At 41.3% G+C, this 20734-nt stretch overlaps 1 protein-coding gene across 2 annotated transcripts in view; it reads right to left on the reverse strand.

Moving 5' to 3' along the window:
• ADCY8 (adenylate cyclase 8) overlaps positions 1–20734 on the reverse strand; it is a 269505-nt gene that overhangs the window by 39509 nt on the left and 209262 nt on the right. For both annotated transcript variants that reach the window (XM_037803325.1, XM_037803324.1), the window contains one exon: positions 12001–12173. In XM_037803325.1, coding sequence (XP_037659253.1) covers positions 12001–12173 — 173 coding nt within the window. The remainder of the gene's footprint in view (positions 1–12000; positions 12174–20734) is intronic.

Below are 20734 nucleotides of genomic sequence, written 5' to 3' on the forward strand. Positions count from 1 at the left end.
GGGTTATGTGACTTGTTCAAGGTCACAGACAGTGACTACTAGATGCTGCATTAGAGCCTTGGTTTTCCCGACTTAGAAATCCTTACGCAGTGAAATGATTAAAAGCACAGACCTTGGGATGATAAACGCTGGTGGTCAAAGACTGCTTCTGGCATTCCCGGCTGTGCGTCCATGGGGAAGGCAACCTTGCTCAGCCTCAGTTTCTTCATAGGTAAGATGAGGCCAGTAACGCCTGCTTCAAAGGGTTATTTTGAGGATTAACTAAACGTGTGTGTGTGTGTGTGTGTGTGTGTGTAAGTAGTTGTCAGAGGATTTGGTACATGGTACATGGTAAGTTTTCTGTAAAAGGAAGCTCTTTTCATCTTTTTTTTTGTGTGTGCCTGCACTATGTTGCAAGAGACACAAAGACAAATGAAATAAAATCACTGGCCTCAAAAAGGTACGAAACTAATAGAAAGAGGTAAATATATTAAACATGCAATACATTGCAACATGGCAAGCTTTAGAACAGCCATGTGAAAAATGGAGACAGCATAGAAGGGAACCGTCTCTAAGGGCAGAAGGAATCATGAGAAAAAGACACTCCAAAACCCGGAGGCAAGAAAGGAGCAAACTAACCAGAATGTCCACAGCACCTCCTGGATGACAGCTGAGGACACAGAGATGAAGTGATCCAGTCCCTGCCCTGGTGGGACTGTCAGACTAAACTGGAGAGAGACAGATATATGAACTTGAGTGGTAAGTACTAAACGGAGGCCTATGAACAATGCGACAGAGCAGAAGGCAAGGGGTTGTCACATCTGTCTAAAGCAGCCAGGGAAAGCTTCCTGGAGCTGGTGACCCTTGAATGCTTGCCAAGCAGACCAGGAAGGAAAGGCACCGGAGAGAGAAGGCTCCAAGTGTGCGAAGGTACATTGAAATGTATGTGCACTAGGAAGACAGTGATATCTAAGGAAGGCTAACTTGATGAAAGAAATCTTTGACAAGTACAAAGCCTTGTTCCCTTTTCTTTCTCTGCAAAGGCCAACCTGGCTTTCAGGGTGGTGTTACCTGGGTGGGAGGAGATTTTGGCTTTTTGGAGGTATGGCTGCTGGCATCATCAGTTCCAATTTTTCACCCTTCTCTTTACCTTTGCTCTTTGCCTTGTAATATGGCTTCCTGTTCGGGGCTCAGCAATGTGACTTGCTTTTGCCAATAACATGACATGGAAGTAAGGGAGAGCCAGTCCCAAACCTATGCTTCAAGAAGTCTTGCATGTTTCCACTTGCTCTCTTGTTCTTCTGCCCTTCCAGGCAAAGGACATGCCAGCCTGCTGGTCCCATGAGGTGGAAGAGAGACACACAGTCTGCCCCAGTTAAGGTGCTCCAGCCATGCCTGGCCTGGAGCCCAGCCCCCAGCTGACCCACAGATATACAAGTGAGTCCACTGAGTTCAGCTGGCCCCAAGTCCACTCACAGATATATGAGTTACGTTCTTGCTGGAGAACAATAAGAGCAGCATGAGGCCCAGGGAAATGGGGCTGCCAAGGCCAGGTTCTCATCTAACTTTATGCTCAAGGGCTCTCCCACTCATATGGGACTAGGAGCAGCCCAGCTCTCCAGGGACGTAGGGATGGAAATGAGTGCTCTCTTAGAGAGATAGTGTGCACATGGGGACAAAGGGAACAGAGGAACTCTGTAGGCTGGAACAAGATTGGGATTTACGAATTCCTAGTTCCACCTGCTTTTCCTTGGAGACAAAATGCTAATAGTAGATACAATACGTTTTTATGTTTCTTTTCCATAATCTCAGTGAAGCACCAAATTATTGAGCATCTACTGTGTGCCAAGGATATGCTGCGGATATACAGATGAAAAAGGCACATTGACTTTGCCCTTGAAACAGTTCCATATGAGAAAGAATCAAATACACAGACAATTTCATAACAACACGATACACTCCATGGAAAGGATGCACCCTGATTGCCATCAGAATACACTGGAAGAGGTTGGGTGTTCAGGGGAGACTCGAGAGCTGAGCCTTAAAGGATGATAAGACTTTGGATGGAAAAGGTGGGATGGGTTCTCTAGTTGTGAGACATATGTCTTGCTTAGGTAACCACAGTTTACGAGCTCCTTAGATAGGGACGATGAGTAAATGTCGTGTATCATATCTGAGGCCACAGGCAGGCTTAGCACGGAGAGTGCTCTGATCTGTCAGAGGTGTCCACCGTGGTGCCAAACTAGAGAGTGTGGACCGTGATCTACATAAGATTCATTCATTCATTCATTCATTCACAATCACTATACTGTTTATTTTGCAGTGACAGGCACATTCTAGTAACACTCTTTTTTCATATCACTTAATTTCGTGGCCCTGAAGTTTGTAGGCACCTCACAAAATGATTAAATACATGAGTTTCAGACTCAGATCTAAGTTCCAACCTTAGTCCTGCTACTGACCAGTTGTTTGACCTTGGATAAGTCACTTAATATTGTCAGCCTCAATTTGCTCATCCGTGACTAACTGTAGCAGCATTTACCTCCATGATTGTAAGCAATAAATGAGCAAATCCAGATGACATGCTTGGCACGGTGCCTGGCCCATAATCTTGCTCATGGTGGTGTTAAAAAAAAAATCACTCGTTCAAACGATTTGGTTTGAACAGGGGATGTCTTATGTTAGCTCCTCATGAATACAGCCCAAACTCCTACTCTGCCTGGCACTTCTGGTATCCTTTTCTTTGTAATGCAGGAGGGTTTTTTTTTTTCAGTCCAACAATTTATCATTTGAAATACATATTCCATAGAAAACATAAATACCTTTTGAATCATTTCAAAAGTGTTGGTTGGCCAAAAATAAATAGGGAGATGACTAGACCAAAATCAGAAGAAAAATACAATTATGGCTCAACTTTGAGCCTTTAGGCTGCATTTCAGATGGAAAAAAATGGCCCGAATATAACAAGCATAGAGTATGTCAGCCAGGCCAAGGATCCTCCACAAAGAATTTTGATTTGAATTTAGAAGAAGTTTTTTTTTCGTAGCATCTATGATTCTTGAAGAACTTCCCAAGAGAGTCAAGTGGCTGAAATCAGTGCACTAATATAATAGTTTGCTTAATAATGGATGGCAAAGGCTTAAAACCAAGGGCCATTTGAACTGATTTATTTGCATAATATTAAAATCACTGAATTAATACTACCATCTCTCTATGCTGATAGAAAAGAATCTATATAAGTGAAAACACATGTAGAATGATGTAACTCTCAGGGCTAGAGATAGTCTTATCTGGGATTTCATAAAGATTAATATGTAATTTGAATGCTACTGATTACAGAAGTATTTATGCTAATTGTAGGGAATTTGGAAATTCATAAAAACTTCACAAATAACAAAATAAAAATTGTTCTCAAGCCTATCATTCAGAGAAAATGATGGTTAGAATTGTGGCCAACTAAATGCCATTTCCAAGCCTTTTTCTACTTGCAATGATATTTTTACAAATTTAAGACCATATGGTCCATACTGTTTTTTGTAACCTACTTTTGAAGTTAGTGATATATTATAAAAATATTATCATGTGATTAGATATTGTGTAACATGAATTTGGGGATCCATGCTGTTCTGTATTATGTGTGCCATTCATAGTAGGCTATCTCTTGCAAGTCTTTATTTTATGGGTAGGAGATCCAGACCCAGAGAGGAGAAGTAACATGTCCAAAGTCACGCAGCTGGCTTGTATCAGAGCCAGGATGTGAGCTCACATCACAGGCCCCAAGTTCAGAGCTTTAGCCATTGTGCATCCCAAACTCGAATTTTTAGTTCGGCTATCAGATTTCATTTTCCCCATGAAACCCATAATGAGCCAGGCAGTTTGAATGTATCTATCTTTTATTCTGTTGCCATACTAATGATTGCCAATTAAGGGCTTATTTCATGCCAGACCCGTAACAACCACTTTATATATATCTCCTGCTGTAATTCTCCTATCAAAAATTAAGATACTATTATCCCTATTCTATTAAAGAGGAATCTGAGGCTCAGATGTTAAAAAACTTGCTCCAGTTGACAGTTAGTGAACGGTGAAGACTGGCTGTCAATGCAGATTTCAGTGATGCTTTTCGTTAGCTGCAATTCCCTCTGATTGCTTGTTCCTAAGCAACTTGAGGGTCAAAATGATGTTTTATCCATCTGTGAATCTCCAGTGCTCCAGGGGGGTTACTGTATATTGAATGGATGGGTGGATGGATGAAGGTCACATGATGTTGGGCAAGTCCTACTTGGCTTTGATCCTACATGTGGATTATCGTCTGGCTCTTCACTCTTTGTATCTACCGTGTTCTTACATACAACTGAATGCAATAGCCAGGACCAGCTCTATAATTTGCCGAGCTCAGTGCAAAATGAAAAAGCATGTACCCTTGTTTAAAATGTTTTAAGAATTTCAAGATAGGGACAGCAGAGCATTATACCAAGTGCAGGGCCCTTCTGAGGGTGGGACCCTGTGCAACCTGCATGGGTCACACACCCTTGAAGCTGGCCATCCCTGTGGCTTCCCAGATGGTCTTCCCACATCCACTCTTGTTCCTCTCTAATCTTTTATTCGCAGCAGGAAGTGTTCCTTCAAAACACCCCAACTCCCCTTTGTTTAAACCCTTCTGTGCATTCCAAAGTCTTCCTGATTCTTAACATGGCCTATGAGGCTCTCATACCCTGGCTTTTGCTTACTCTTTAACCTCTACTGCTACACTTGGTACTACCTAGATTTGTCCTGCAATCTGTAGTTTGCCAACCTCTGAACTAGACCATGCCAAGCAATTTTCTCCCTGCTATTAAGAGGAGGTAGGGCCTGTGCAGAATGGGAAAGGGTATAGACCCTGAGGGTTTGGCCTGGTCCCAGAACTGTGGGAGGGTTCAGTGAACTACACGGCAATGAAATGGTGCATGTGCCTGTTTTCATGAGTCCAAGAAAGATCTGTATAGCTGATCCTAATTTTATTTCTATAGCACTGAATTCAGAAGTGTAATGCTTGCCTGGAGAGGCTAAGGATGATGGATGAGAAGTCTGTTCAAGCTTGTTGCTTTGCTATCATATTTTGCATTGTGTGACTCTGAAATTGATGAGGTGTACATGGCACAGGTGAGGTGGTCTCCATCGTAGACCTGGGCAAGCTCCTGCTTACATATTTAATGCTAGGCCTGGAGGGATCAGTTATGATTCTAGAAAGCCTGATGTGATCTTCACCCAGACATTATTTTCTGATGAGGCCTATTGAGGGTGGAGAGTTTGAACCATCCTTGGAGAATGTTGCTAAGCTCTTTGCAGTGTCTCCTGTCTGTCTTGACCTCCTTCTTCCTCTTTAGTTGAGCAGACCCTGCTTGATTTACTCTTGTGGCATCTGTACCTGGTCTTTCTATCTATCTGACTCCTTATTGAGATTCGTCAGTGTAGTGGTCTGCAGGTAATTTTCCTGAGACACTAAAGAAACTGAGCTGTGTGGATTTAAACCATCTTGGAGGATCAGGGTCACTCAACCACAGTTCTGAGCATGGTGATGGACTTGGAGAGCTCCTAAGGTTATTTTCACATGGATGAACATTCTTGTACAACAGTGCTTTAGTGAAAAGTTCATTGACCATACATCAAAAGATCTGCATTCCAGAGCTGGCTCTGTCACTTACTAGCTGTCAGTGAAGCTTTCTGAGCCTCAGTTGACAGATAACAACCTCATAATATCTACATGAAGTTATGAAGTTAAAAGGGATATGTGGACTATTAAACATTCTATATATATCTAGATATGTATGTGAGAGAGTGAGGATTGTTATGAAGCTAACATCGATCTTGGCAATGGCAGTTATTTATCAGGACTGAATGATACTTTGTCTTTCATGTTAATGGATCGATGGATCTTTCCAATAGAATGAACAAATGGGGATCAAATTAATCATGATTTGGGATATGCCATGTTCCCATGCCACTTGGCTTCAAGATTCTGCTAGCAGCAATTTACTTTGGCTCTCTCCAAATGCTCAAATATGTATGGTTTTCTTGACATTATCTATTTCAACTCATTCTCATTTGTGAGAGCCTCATCTGGGAGTACGTTTTATGTCTGAAATGCCTTCTATACCTAACACTGTTGGCAAGTTTTCCAAGGATAATTTTGGTGGAGAGCTCTGAGAAGCCCCTGACTCATGCTGTTTAGTCTCCAGATGCCTAGAGCAAAATGAGCAGTGTTAAGAAATGAGGCATATCGGATGGTGCTGAGGAGGAGGCTTGAGGGGGAGGGACAGCTGGATACCTAAATAAAGGGTAGAGATGGTACTTCTTCCTTCTGTGAGCCTAACAATAGGTGCATAGTAGATCTGGAGAGATTTTTGTTGAATTAAAATAAATGTCATTGATCTTCTGCTGGAAGCAGAGATGTAGTATGTATACTTATCACTGCCACTTTCAAACTTCAGAGTGAAAAGAGCATGGCTATTGGAGACAGACCCTCTCCCAGCAACATCACTTACAAGGTTAGTTAGTTACTACTAGAACCAGCAAATCTGATGCTCTTAATAAACTTACTTTGCTGCCTCTCTAAACTATCTGGCTACTGATGAGCAGAAATAAGGGCCAGAACTCGATCCTAGGTTTTAGAACTTCAATTGCAATGCATTCCAGTATTTTGTCTGTATTTCAGTAAGTCAACAAGGCACAGGTGGCATGGAAATCTTATCCTCTGATGGTCAGTTAGGATGTATAGCTAAAAAAGTCTGTAAGAAGATAAGGAAAGCAAATGTTTTGGAATGGGCTAGAAAGCTCGGCCAAGTGTCATCACTTTAAAAGTGAAGTATGGTACTTGTATCTAAAAGCAGCAAGTGCCCACAGGATGGGAGATACATGGCATTAAACAACAGTGAGCAAGAATTGTAGGGGTTGTATATGTATCAAAGGTGTAATATGATTCTGTGCCCATTTGGATGTATTATGACCCCAAAAGGCCATTATCTTTGACGCAATTTTGTGGGGCAGATGTATTAGTGTTGATTAGGTTGGAATCTTTGAGTGAGTGTTTCCATGGAGATGTGACTCAATCAACTGGGTGAGACCTTTGATTGGATAATTTCCATGGAGGTGTTACACCACCCGCTCAGGGTGGGTCTAAATTAAATCACTGGAACCATATAAAATTGCTGACAAACAGAAAGAACTCAGAGCAGTTGTGAGTGACATTGTAGAGGGCAACTGAGAGTGACATTTTGAAGAAGAGTGTAGCTAAGAGAGGACAGAATGCCCCAAGAACAACATTTTGGAGAACGCCATTTTGAAATGCAACCTGGGAGCAAGCAGACGCCAGCCATGTGCCTCCCCAGCTAACAGAGGTTTTCTGGAAGCCATTGGCCATCCTCCAGTGTAGGTACCCTTTGCTGATGCCTTACCTTGGACACTTTATGGCCTTAAGACTGTAACTTTGTAACCAAATAAACCTCCTTTCTAAAAGCCAATCCATTTCTGGTGTTTTGCGAAAAGGCAGCATTAGCAAACCGGAACAGATTCCAAAGGAGCTAATGCTTCTTTCAGTTACTCATTCATTTACTGTTTCATTCAACAAATATTTAATGGGGCACCTACTGCCAGACACTATAGTAAGTGCCAAAAATAGGAACATGAGCAGTGGTCCTTGCCCTCAAAAGTTCCTACTCTAGTGGAGGAGGAAGACATGGAAATTAACATAGAGAGGCAAGTGCAATGATTAAAACTTACATACATGGATTAAAAAATGAGAAATGGTCAAAGAGGGCTTCACTGAGGAGGGCGTCTTGAGTTGGGCCCTGTGTTAGTGGTAAGAATTAGTTAGGGAGATGGATGTCTCAGGCAGGGGGAAGTATGTACAGAAACTCATTTGGGAAACAGTATGCAATTTTGCATAGCTGGAATACAGGGTACAAAAGATGAACTGTGGGGTTGTAGGAGAGAAGATTGGAGGAGTTTGTGGGGCCCAGTTGGGGGAGATCTTTGAAGTCCTTGTAAACAGGTTGAACTTTTAACTTCTTTGAGACAACAGGGAGCCCCTGAAGGGTTTTAATAAGAAAAAGGAATTAACCAGATGGCCTTGAGAAGGGTGGATTGAGAGTTAAGGGCAGGAGACCAGTTAGAGGACAGCAGTCCAGAGATAAGGGTGGACATCTTTCCAGAACAGTAGCATTTGTATTATGGAGGTTACATGTCTAATGATAGTTGTCAGTGTTAATCTAGTGCTTCCTCTGTGCCAGGCCTTTTGCTAAGTTTCCGTTATTACGTTTGACCCCGTTATACTCCTACAACACAGTAACTATCATTATTCCCACTCTACAGATGACAAAAATAGGGTTTGGAGAAGTTAAGTCATTTTTAATTAATTTGCTTGAGATCACCCAGCTGGTTGATGGCAGAGCTGGCATTTGAAGCCAGGTGGTTTAGCTCTAAAACTCGTACTCACAAGCATTATGATGTACTGTTACCCCACAAGGGATGCTGAGGATGATGAATGTCTACTGACTGATAAGATTTTGGGGGTGTGGGCTTCTTTCCTTTTTAGGTCTGGTGTCATTTTCTGAGGCAGGGGTTGTCGCGGAAGGGGGCCTGATGAGCAGATGGAAATGCAGCCAGGATGCTCTGCGCAAGGCTCTCTGCACTTTCCATCACCCAGGTACCTGGCACCCAGCAACCAGCAGAAATGTCTCTGAACAAGCGTGAGTTCCTGAACCCCCAACAGCACGCACAGCCTGCGGCTGCCAATTAGATACACGGTTGATTTATAATGCAGCTGAGATGGAAGGCTGGATGAGCGCCGCCATTTTTATTTTTAATTAATTTAATTCTCCTGACTTTGAGCCAGGAGAAAGTTGAAAAAAAAGCACAACTATTCCTTTCACAGATTAACAGCTGTAATGGGCTTGGGATCACATTTACTTTCAGAACCCTACTGAACAATTTAACTACAAGGTTTTCCTTAAGACTTCAAAACAGAATTCAGTACTGAAATTACTCTCCTCAAAAGGAGCGGGGGGCATGGGCATATATTATGCACCTACTATGTGCCAGGTGCATCACTGCAGCCCTGGGACAAAGTACAATTATTCCACTTTACCAATGAGCAAACTGAGGTCCAGAAATGGGAAGCAAAGTCTAATATAACAGAGTCTGCATTGGAAGCCAAGGCCATGGCTTGCTCCACTAACGCCACATTGCTCTTTGAGTGAATGAATTTTAGATGGTTTGCTCTTTATCTTTACTGCAAAGGTGGTCTATTTCATTCACATACACATCTCTTTTCCCTCTCTTGTGCTCTTCTCTGGATGGCCACGGGATATCTGCTGCGCAATGGCATAAAAATATTATGTCTGGTCCCTCGCCATCCTGCCTGGCCTGGTCTTAAGTTTTCTTTCTAAGCAACCACCTCAGTTAGCCCTGCCCTGGGCATAACCACAATTAGCAAGGCCTGCACCTCCATCAGGTTTGGGATAATAAAAGTCCCTGCCATCACTTCTCCTGAAAGGCCTCTGCTACTTCTACCCTTTTGTGCTGCATTATTTACTAGCTGGGCAGGTACTCCCATACAGTTTTGGATATAAAGAGATGCCCTCAGCTTCTCCAACCCACCATTGCCGCCTCTGCCTTCAATCTCCAGCATCCTGGGACCTACACGTGCTTCTCCTCCCCACCCCCACGGATCCTCGTGGGAGCTGGGGTTAGGTAAGGCCGGACCCCTCTGCTGTCCCTGCTCTCCCTCTCCTCCTCCAGGCTCTTTATTCTAATAGGGTTGTCCTTTCGTGGGTTCTCAGCTGGCTGGCTATCTGTATTTGCGCCTCTACACCCAAAAAACCTCCACATCACATCCAAAACATGCTGCCACTAACCATTTTACCAAATTGAAACAATTAGGACTTTCTTTGGACCCTGGGCATATGGCCGGAGGCTCTGCAGCATGATTTAAATGAGATATTTGCAGAATATTGAGGGTAGGCTTTGGAGGCAGAAGTTGTAGGTTCAGATTTAGATCACTATTTACTGGTATGTGTGCCTGGGGAGCCATTTAACCTCCCAGAGCCTAAGTACTTTGGAACATTGCTGTGAGGATTAAATAGGGTGAGACACATAAAATGTATGATACGCAGGTACTGCAGACACAAATTAGTATCTAAAATATTCAAATAACTCATAAATCCAGTAAGAAAACCACAAACATCCCAAGAGAATATTGCATAAAGGATACAGCCTAGCCATTTATGTAAAAAGGAAACACAGTCAAACAAAAAGATGCACAAACTTACTCCTCATATAAAAGAGAACTGCAAATGCAAACTGTGAAATAAGATTCACACCCACAATTTCAGTAAGAATTTTAAAAGACCAACAATGGAGGGGGCGAGAATGGGAAGCAACAGGACCACAGCTTCTAAGAAGTAAATCGTTTCAACCATGATGGAGAGTAATTTGGCAATGACTAAAATGTTGAAAATGCTGACTCCTTACAATCCAGCATGTGTGTTTTTAGACAGAAGCCCCAGAGGACATGCTCTGTGATGGTCACTGAAGCATTTTTTATATAGGGAACATTGGTAATAGCCTAAATTCCATTAATAGATAAAAGGATAAATGCATTTTGGTATAACCGTTTCATATGATATATACATCGAACAGCTAAAATGAAAGATTTAGATCCACAGATATGAACTTGGATGGATCTAAAAAGACAATATGATTGATAGCAAAACATTATTTTAAATAATGTATGGCTACAAATACAGCTGAAATACATAAGCTCTACTGAGAAGGAAATTCATAAGTGTATTTTAGAAGTTTGTCCTGGTGAGAAAGAAAAGGAAAATACAGGAAAGGTATACAGAGAACTTCAATAATATCTGAAATATTTTACCCTTTTAAAAAGGCAGAAGTAAATATGTTTGCTTGTTAGCCTCTTTTATTTCTGGAGGTTGGGTTCAAAGACGCCCATATTATTTGTGTAAGGCACATCTGCTGATGTTTCTTGGATTATCTTAGACTTGTTTTTCTCTTGGCCACTTGGCCACTTATTCTGGTCTCAGCCAGTCCTGAGTGCCTCCCACACCTGAGGCCAATCAGCCACTCGTTCAATGGATGGCTCCTTCCCCCACAGCCAGACTCAGATGACCCACCGCTCTGCAGGGTGGGGTCTAGTTTCCCCAGGGGTGGTGGAAGAGGCCAAGTGGTGTCACCAGGAAGTGTGTGGGGACTTGACTACCCAATGAGTGAACTGTGACCATTGGGAAAAGGAGAAGGCAAGGAGGCAGCAGACAAATCCTTACCTCTTTTTTGAGGCACTTCTCCCTTCCTATGCCCCAACCAGAGACACTTCACTTGGCCAAGTGGGTGCATCTTCCAGGGCATCTGCTGAACCTCTTTACAACTCATGTGGCCAGCCTGATATGGCATTAACTCTCCTTCCTCACCTCCCTTTTCCCCCACTCTTGCTGCCCTGGGGTTGCATAAGCATTTATGCCTTGCCTCAGGCTCTTGTTTTCTAAGGAATCTAGGCTAAGGCATTATTTTTTGTACTTTTTCTGAATTTCAAAAATAATAAGATGCAAGGAAAGAGTAAGTTTTCAATACATGAAGTTTCCTATTATTAATATTGCTTCAGCCAAATTATAATCATAACCCACAAGTCTTGGAGCCCCTAAACTTGAAGGAATCATAACTTACTAGGGTTGGAGGAGATCTGAGTTACTATTTAGTTACCACTTAGTTCAAACCCTTAATTAATTTATAATTAATATAAATAAGACTGAAAACTAAGGGTTTTGCTTAGATTTGGTAGCTAGTGTCTGAAGTGAGAAATGTAAGTCACTATCCAATGAGTTCCTAATTTCTAATAACTCTATCCTGATTCAATATCCAGATGGTCCTCCAGTCCCAATAGGTGTACCTCAATCATTTCCCGACAGCCCCACCTCCCACTGAAAGGACCACGTTCCACATTTTGAGCATGTAATGGTGGGCACTTACTCTCCACTGTGGTTCAGATTGTCGTAGCGCAGAAAGAGACCTGCATAGATGGTCTCAGCCAGCAGGGCATAGATGGCAATCATGATCAGCAGCACAGCCAGCTTCAGGACGGAGTTAAGTCGTAGGAAAACCGCACAGGTCACCATGGCCAACACCCCCGTGAAGACAAAGTACTGCAAACAGAGAACACAGGTGGTCAGATTCAACAGGAACACAGGAGGGTTGCTTAGATCAATAATTTTAAGACATATTCTCCTATTTGTGCATGCCAGTAAGTCTTCTTATATGGGTGTCTGCTGGGCGTCTCCATTTGGAGGTCTCAGAGCCTCTTAAAGTCAATAGATCCCAAACTGAACTCTTCATCTCCTAACACCCCCTCCCAAACCTCTGCTCCCTATTTCTGTGAATGGCAAAACCATTCACACCATCCTCCAAGTCAGAATCCTTGTCTCGTCTTTGTTTCCTCCTCTTCCCCACACTCTACTGCCAGACTATTAGAACTCCTGTAGATTCTACTTCTTTAATAGATCTCGATTCTGCCCAGCTTTCTTCTCTCACCCTGTTTTTGGCTTGGTTCTCACCTACTTCTTTGGAACTGTCTTCTGGCAGCTCTCTGACTGTCCCCAGGTCTACTCCATATCCAATACAGACTATCATGCTCCACCCAGTATTTCTAAAACACAGATCTGATAATGTCACTCCTTAATTTAAAGTCCTTTCATCGCTCAGCAATCCCTCAGATTATGTTCTATCTTCTTGGCAAAGCTTATGAGGGCCTTCATCATATGTCACATTTCCTTGAACTCGCCAAACCCCAAAAGTATTTTCCAGACTCTCTAAATACTTGATGCTTCCCAAATGTGTGCTGCTCTCCCTTACCTCAGGGCTCTGCATCCCCAGCACCTTCTTATTCAACTCTCATCATGAGACTAAACCTCACTCCTCCAACAAACATCAGCTCAGGTGTGACATCCTCCAAGAAGGCTTCCTGGATATCTCCTCACTCCTCCATAGCACCCTGCTTATACTATTGATATCGTGGTAGGCTCTGGGGACAGGTAAATTAATTTCATGTAAACCTCACAACCCAAAAAGCTTATACTATTTACAAGCACAGCATTTATTAGAAGGGTTCAAACTGTAAATCTGGAACTACCTGCAAGCTGTGTGTCAGTCTGCCCAGCCAGATTTCTGCCATCTGGGGTAAGTGTCTCAGGCTATTTCCTTTAGAGAACTATAGCAAGATATCATTCTGGATAGTGGGTTCAGCTTCCTACTATCCAACAGGAGAAAAGAATAAAACTCACATTATCTAGGGCTCAGGTTGTGGCAGTACTTTGATCTTTATGCACAATTTCTCTTGGAATTTTCAAAATAACTGGCCAGAATAGAAATCATAATTCCCACTTACAGATGAAGAAACTGAGGCTTACAGAGCTTAAATAAATAGTTTGTGATCTCACAGCTAGAAAGTGGCACCTGGATGCAACTGGCTGGGGTAAACACGACTCCAATGCCACAGCCTTGTGGGCAAAGGCAGCATGGCTGGGAGCAACGATGACTTGGTGCTCCCTCGTCTTTGCTCCCGAATATTCCTTGGTAATATTTAGGGATTTATTGATAAAGTATGTCTCAGTTACTTCTAAAAAGTATTTTATATGGTTACTTGACTGTGCAATCTCATAATGCAAGTTATTATCTTATTCGCCTCTGCACCTTCAATACTTCCCCAGGGCTGTTCCCCGAATAGATGAATGTACCTGCAGTGGGGAGGACACTGGGCCAGGAGCCAGGAAATTGGTGTAACTGTCCCAGCTCTGGGTAATCTTGGGAAACTTCCTTTCTATGCCTCACTTTCCTTATCAGTGAAGCAATCATGTTAGACTAAGTTTCCTAAGTGTGGCGCACACTTTAAGTTTTAAATAAAGGTTGTGCTCCTGGGATATGGATAGTGCCAAGGGGAACCACAAATGAGATAAAGTCAAACCAGAAACCAAAGGCCAGGGTGTACCAATGAATAATGATTGCCGGAAAAGACACATTCAAATGAGAAGGGGTAGATGAAAAGTGTGTTGAGAAGGCTGGGGTTCCAAAGATGGCAAATGAAATTATGAAACTCATATGCACTGCAGAATGTTAGACTTCCTTCTGAAACACAGCAGAGATTCCTTTTTATGAACTTGGTGACTGATAAACAGTAATAATAATAAGCCCTAACATTTACTATATTACATTACATACCTTACAAACATTACTATCATGTGCTTTGGACCCTGCAAAATCTTTACTGAGGCATCTCATTTTATCACCACGGTGACCCTATGATTTAGGTTCTACTATTCTACTCAGTTCAATGGCACACAAGGGTTACAGAGTGTTGAGAGAGACAAGAAGGAATGTTTAGAAAATGACCCTAACAGTTTGGGTTGCTTGTCAATGGACTAACTGGGACTGGGTCATTCCAACTTCCTATGGGTGCAAGAATCCCCCTTCCCCTAGGAGCCCCAATTCAACTTCTAACACAGTTGGCAGGGGCTAGCACCTGGCTTTCTCAGAGAGCAACCTGCCCAGTTGTATTTACTTTAGAGTGCCTGATGGCTAAATTGTACTAATTTCCCCTCATGCAAGCCTGTTCTACTTTTGCATAATTAAAAGGTAGAGAAGCAAGGAGTAAGGAACCCTCCTCTAGAACACAAGCCACTGCAAGTCTCGGAGCACCACTCAAGCCCCGGTGCATCTCACCAGAGGATAGTCAAAGAACTCTGAACATCTCTTCTTGGCTTGTAAGTGTCCCAATAAAGCCTGTTCCTTAACTTACACCAGGCAAAGCCACCTTCACCCACTTTGGCCCAGAGAGGATAAGTGACATGTTCAAGGTCAAACAATCAATGTGATAATGCTTTTGCATTAATTCTTTCCTTTGGCACTCACTTCAGAAATGTGATTTATCTCCATTTTAACTGAATCAATAAAAGGTTCACTGGATTGTTGGAGATCACAGAGCTAGTAATTGATAGAAGCAGGTACAAGGACAGGGCTGGGTGTGGGCCAAATCCATGCTGCTCCTACCAAGCCATGGTCCCTCACTGTGATCCCTCACACTTGAGGATGTACAAGTGGTTCCACAGATGTTTTCACATGAAAGCTTCCCTCCATCCCTGTGAGGTGGGAAGGGGAGGCAGTTGTAAACATGCCCATTTTGAGCAGGGAAGCTCACACAGGTGCTAAGGGATTCCACCATATGAGACCCGGGGCCTCCTAATTCCTAAGAGAAGGACAGTCTTTCCACAGGTCCACTCTGACCATCTCATCCCCTTAATCAATGAAGCTTGCCATTCTATGAACTCTTGAACTGTCCCATCAAACATTTTCCTTCTCTAGTCTTTTCTATTTCAAGAAATAACATCATCATGACAGGGAAGGGAGAAGTTAAGGAGGACTTCCAGGTTTCTAGCTTGTGCATTAAACAGGAAGCTTTTTGGGTTGTGGGGTTCACGTGAAATTAATTTACGTATCCCCAGAGCCTACCATGAAATCAGTTGTATAAGTGCTGACATTTATTTTCCATTTCTTGGTTACCAGGCATTGTTCTAAGAACTCTATATGTTCATTTTAAATGATTATCATGGAATTCTTGCAACACTATAAGAGAGGTACTATGCACCCCAGGTTAGTGACAAGGACTGAAGAATTTAAGTCATTTGTCCAAGACCTCATGGGTATTAGGTAGGAGAGCTTGGATTTGAACCCTGCCCCCTGGCTCCAGATGCCATACTCTACCACTGTACTCTTATGACATTCAGTGAATTTCTTTGGAATAAACGAATAAATATGTGAAAAATTAAAGCCAGTGAAAGGGCTGTAAGAATGTTTGGTTTCCACTTAGTAGTAAATTGTTTTTATAAAAGTTTCCCCCCATTTTGCTTTGATGGGGAAACCAAAGGAAGGCGTATTATCCTCTCTTGGAGGGGCCCAGAAAAGGGGAAGCCACAGTCCCGGGGGATCAGGCATGAGCCCCTGAAGGAGGAAGTGAGGTTCAGGAGACAGGATCACGGCAGCTCGGTCCAGCTGGAGGTTTACTTTTCTGCCAACCACAGAAGATGAGATGCAGGATTATTTTCTATACCTTCAAACAGATTTTTTGAAGTGGTATTAGCCAAAATTATTGAGACTAATTTGTATCCTTCCCGATGTCGATAATAACAGATGGCTGACAATCCAGGGAGGCACACACTGAGTGTGCTGAGGCTTTCCTTCCTCTAGAACCTTTGCTGTAATACATGAACACCATGCAAACATCTCACACCGAGATTCAGCAGACAAGCTTTGGAGTAGCCCTGCCTGCATCCAAATCCAGGTTCTGCCTCTTACCAGTTGTGTGAAACTGGACAAGTTATAACCTCATTGAACTTCAGTTTCTTCATCTGAAGAACAGGCCCATTAGTGTTTCCCTTAATTCTTGGGAGGACGGAGTGAGTTCCTACAGGCAGAATGCTTAGTAGAGGGCCTTGTACAGGGTGCAGACTCATGCCATGAATCAGGTAATATATAAAATAAATAGCCTGAGGATAGTAAGGGGTAAATGCATTTCCCAAAGTTCTGGTTGAACAGGAACTAGAGACGGTCCCAAGGCCTCTGAGCATTTCATCTAGACTATACATTTCTCTAATACACTCAAAGGCTGAATGTGTACATGTTCCTCTTAAAGAAGGAGGCAGAAGAATTTTCCATGACAGTAACTTGAAGAAGGGCCTGAGCAATGCAAGGCACACAAACTGGACTGTGCCCATGTGGCTGCTGCCAGGAGTCTGTGGCATTCTGAACTCACAGCACAGGGAGAAAAGAAATCAGACTATTTTCAAAAGTCACAGCAATGTCAAGGAAAATAAGAGCCTTTAGTTCATAGAAAGAATCCAAACTTCTTGACCCACACACAATCTGGTTCTGAGCCATCTTAGTTCTCGGTACAAGCAGCACAGAGAAGTGCACACAGGCCAAAGACAGAGGCTGCTCTGCTACCGTCTGGGCCTCCGTGGGGTGAGGCAGATGCCCCACACGGCCCTGGGCATGGGGGCTTCATACATCCGGGCACCACCACCGGTGCCAATGGAGACAACTTAGTATGGCGCTCGAAGTTGTTTGCTGGGTTGTGTCAGCTTAGATGAGAGAACCATTTTGTACGTGTTTGGTGCTCTGGGACAATCTTACTGGCTTCCATGGGTGTCTTTTTTTTTTTTTTTTTAATACTACAGGAAGAGCAGTGAGTGCTACCTAGTTCATTATACTTATTAGCTTAGATCTGTCATAACTGCAGTTAAACTTCACATATAGGAGTCAATTTCCAAACATTTACAATCAACCTGAATAGAAATTCTGCACAAATTAAGCATCAGCTCCCCTTTCTACCCCCTGATAACCTATAGTCTAAATCTGACTCTATGAGTTTGCTTATTAGAATTAGTTCATATCAGTGGGATCATACATTATTTGTCCTTTTGTGCCTGGCTTATTTCACTCGGCATAATATCCTCAAGGTTCATCCATATTGTCGCATGCATCCAGGACTTGATTCCTTCTTACAGCTGAATAATATTCCATCATTAAGTATATACTACATTTTGTTTACCCATTTTTCAGCTGATGAACACTTGGGTTGCTTCCATCTTTTGGCAATTGTGAATAATGCCGCTATGAATACCGGTGTGCAATTATCGGTCCACATCTCTGCTTTCAGTTCTTCTGGGTATACATCTAGCAGCAGGATTGCAGGTCATATGGTAATTTTACACTTAGTTTTCATGAAGAACTGAAAAACTGTCTTCCAGAGTGGCTGCATTATTTTAAATTTCTACCAGCAGTGAATAAGTATTCCTATTTCTCCATATCCTCTCCAACACTTGTAGTTTTCTGTTTATTTTTTTAAATGCAGTTTTATTGAGATATATTCATGCACTATATAAACCATCCAAAAGTTTTCTGTTTTTTTTAATAGTGGCCATTCTAGTAGATATGAAATGATACCTCATTGTGATTTTGACTAATAGCTAGTGATGTTGAATATCTTTTCATGTGCTTTTAAGTCATTTGTATTTCCACTTTGGAAAAATGTCTATTCAAGGCTTTTGCCCATGTTTTAATTGGGTTGTTTGCCTTTTTACTGTTGAGTTGTAGGATTTCTTTATAGATTCTGGATATTAAACTCTTATTGGAAAGGTAGTTTCCAAACATTTTCTCCCATTTCATAGGTTTCCTTTTCACTTCAAAGTCCTTTGAAGCAAAAATGTTTTTAGTTTTGAGGTGGTCCCATTTACCTATTTCTTTTTTCATTGCTTGTCCTTTGGGTGTAAAGTCTAAGAAACCATTGCCTAGCACAAGATCTTGAAGATGCTTCCCTACATTTTCTTCGAGGAGTTTTATGGTCCTGTTTCTTATATTTAGGGCTTTGATCCATTTTGAGTTAATTTTTATATAAGGTGTGAGAAAGAGGTCCTCTTTCATTCTTCTGGATATGGATATCCAGTTCTCCCAGCACCATTTGTCAAAAAGACTACATTTTCTCAGTTGAGTGACTTGATAACTTGTTAGATATCAATTAGCTATAGATGTGAGGGTCTATTTCCGAACTTGCAATTTAATTCCATTGGTCAATATATCTATCTTTATGCCAGTATCATACTGTTTTGACCACTGTAACTTTGTAATATGCTTTAAAGTCAGGAAATGTGAATCTTCCAATTTTGTTCTTTATCAAGATTTTTGGCTATTTGGGGCTCCTTATCCTTCCAAATAAATTTGATAATTGACTTTTCCATTTCTGCATAGTAGGCTGTTGGAATTTTGATTGGGATTGCATTGAATGTATAAAATCAATTTGTGTAGAGTTGACATCTTAACAAAATTTAGTCTTCCAATCCATGAACATGGAATGTTTTTCCATTTATTTAGGTCTTCAATTTCTTTTAGCAATGTTTTGCAGTTTTCTGTGTACACATCCTTCATATCCTTGATTAAATTTATTCCTAGATATTTGATTCTTTTAGTTGCTATTATAAATGGATTTTTTCTTGATTTCCTGCTCAGATTGCTCAATACTAGTGTATAGAAATGTTACTGATTTTTGCATATTTATCTTGTATTCTGCCACTTTGCTGAACTCATTTATTTGCTCTAGTAGCTTTGTTGTAGATCTTTCAGGACTTTCTGTACATAGGAGCATGTCATTTGCAAATAGTGAATGTTTTACTTCTTCCTTTCCAATTTGGATGCCTTTTATATCTTTTTCTTGCCTAGTTGCTCTGGATAGAACTTCTAGCACAATGTTGAATAACAGTGGTGACAGTGAGCATCCTTGTCTTGTTCCAGATCTTGGAGGGAAACTTTCAGTCTTTCAGCATTAGTACAATATTAGCTGTGGGTTTTTCAAATATGCCCTTTATCATGTTGAGGAAGTTTCCTTCTATTTCTATCTTTTGAAGTTTTTTTAAATCAAGAAAGGATGCGGGAGATTGTCAAACACCTTTTCTGCATCTATCAAGATGATCATGTGTTTCCCCCCTTTGATTTGTTAATGTGGTGCATTGCATTAACTGATTTTATTGTGTTGAACCACCCTTGCATATCTGGGATAAAATCCACTTGATTATGGTGTATAATTCTTTTAATGTGCTGCTGGATTCAATTTTCAAGTATTTTGTCGAGGATTTTTGCATCTATATTCATTAGAGAAATTGATCTGTAATATTCTTTTCTTGTTGGATTTTTATCAGCTTTGGTATTAGAGTGATGTTGGTTTCATAGAAAAGTTAGGTAGTGTTCTGTGTTCTTCAATTTTTTTTGGAAGAATTTTAGCAGGATTGGTATTAATTCTGCTTGGAATGATTGGCAGAATTCACCTGTGAAGCCATCTGGTCCTGGGCTTTTCTTTGTTGTGAGATTTTTGATGACTGATTCAATCTCTTTACTTGTGTTTAGTCTGTCGAGGTCTTTGTCAGTGTAGGTTGTACACCTATACTATTCAAATTTCTAGGAATTTGTCTATTTCATCTAAGTTGTCTAATTTGTTGGCATACTATGATTCATAATATTCTCTTAAGATTCTTTTTATTTCTGTGGGGTCAGAATTAATGCCCTCCTCTCATTTTGGATTTTATTTATTTGCATCATCTCTCTTTTTTTCTTTGTAAGTCTAGTTTAGGGTTTGTCAATTTTATTGATCCTCTCAAAGAACCAACTTTTGTTTTTGTTAATTCTCTTTAATTTTTTTGCTCTTAATTTCATTTATTTCTGCTCTAATATTTATTTCTTTCCTTCGGCTTGCTTTGGGATTAGTTTGTTGTTCTTTTTCTCATTCTTCCAAGTGAGCAGTTAGATATTTGATTTTAATTTTCTTCTTTTTTAACATAGGAATTTAGGTATATGAATTTCCCTCTTAGTACTGCTTTCACTGCATCCCACATGATGGGATGTTGATATGTTGTGTTCTCATTTTCATTCGTCTTGAGATATTTACTGATTTCTCTTCCAATTTCTTCATTGCCCCACTGACTGTTCAAGAATGTGCTTTTTAACCTCCATATATTTGTGAATTTTCCATTCTCCAGTTGTTATTGATTTCCAACTTCATTCCATTATGGTCAGAGTAAGTGCTCTGTATAATTTCAATCTTTTAAATTTATTGAGCCTTGTTTTTCTGACCCTTCACATGGTCTATCCTGGAGAATGATCCATGAGCACT

This window comes from Choloepus didactylus, chromosome 14 (assembly GCF_015220235.1).
Source record: "Choloepus didactylus isolate mChoDid1 chromosome 14, mChoDid1.pri, whole genome shotgun sequence".
Taxonomy (NCBI): domain Eukaryota; kingdom Metazoa; phylum Chordata; class Mammalia; order Pilosa; family Megalonychidae; genus Choloepus; species Choloepus didactylus.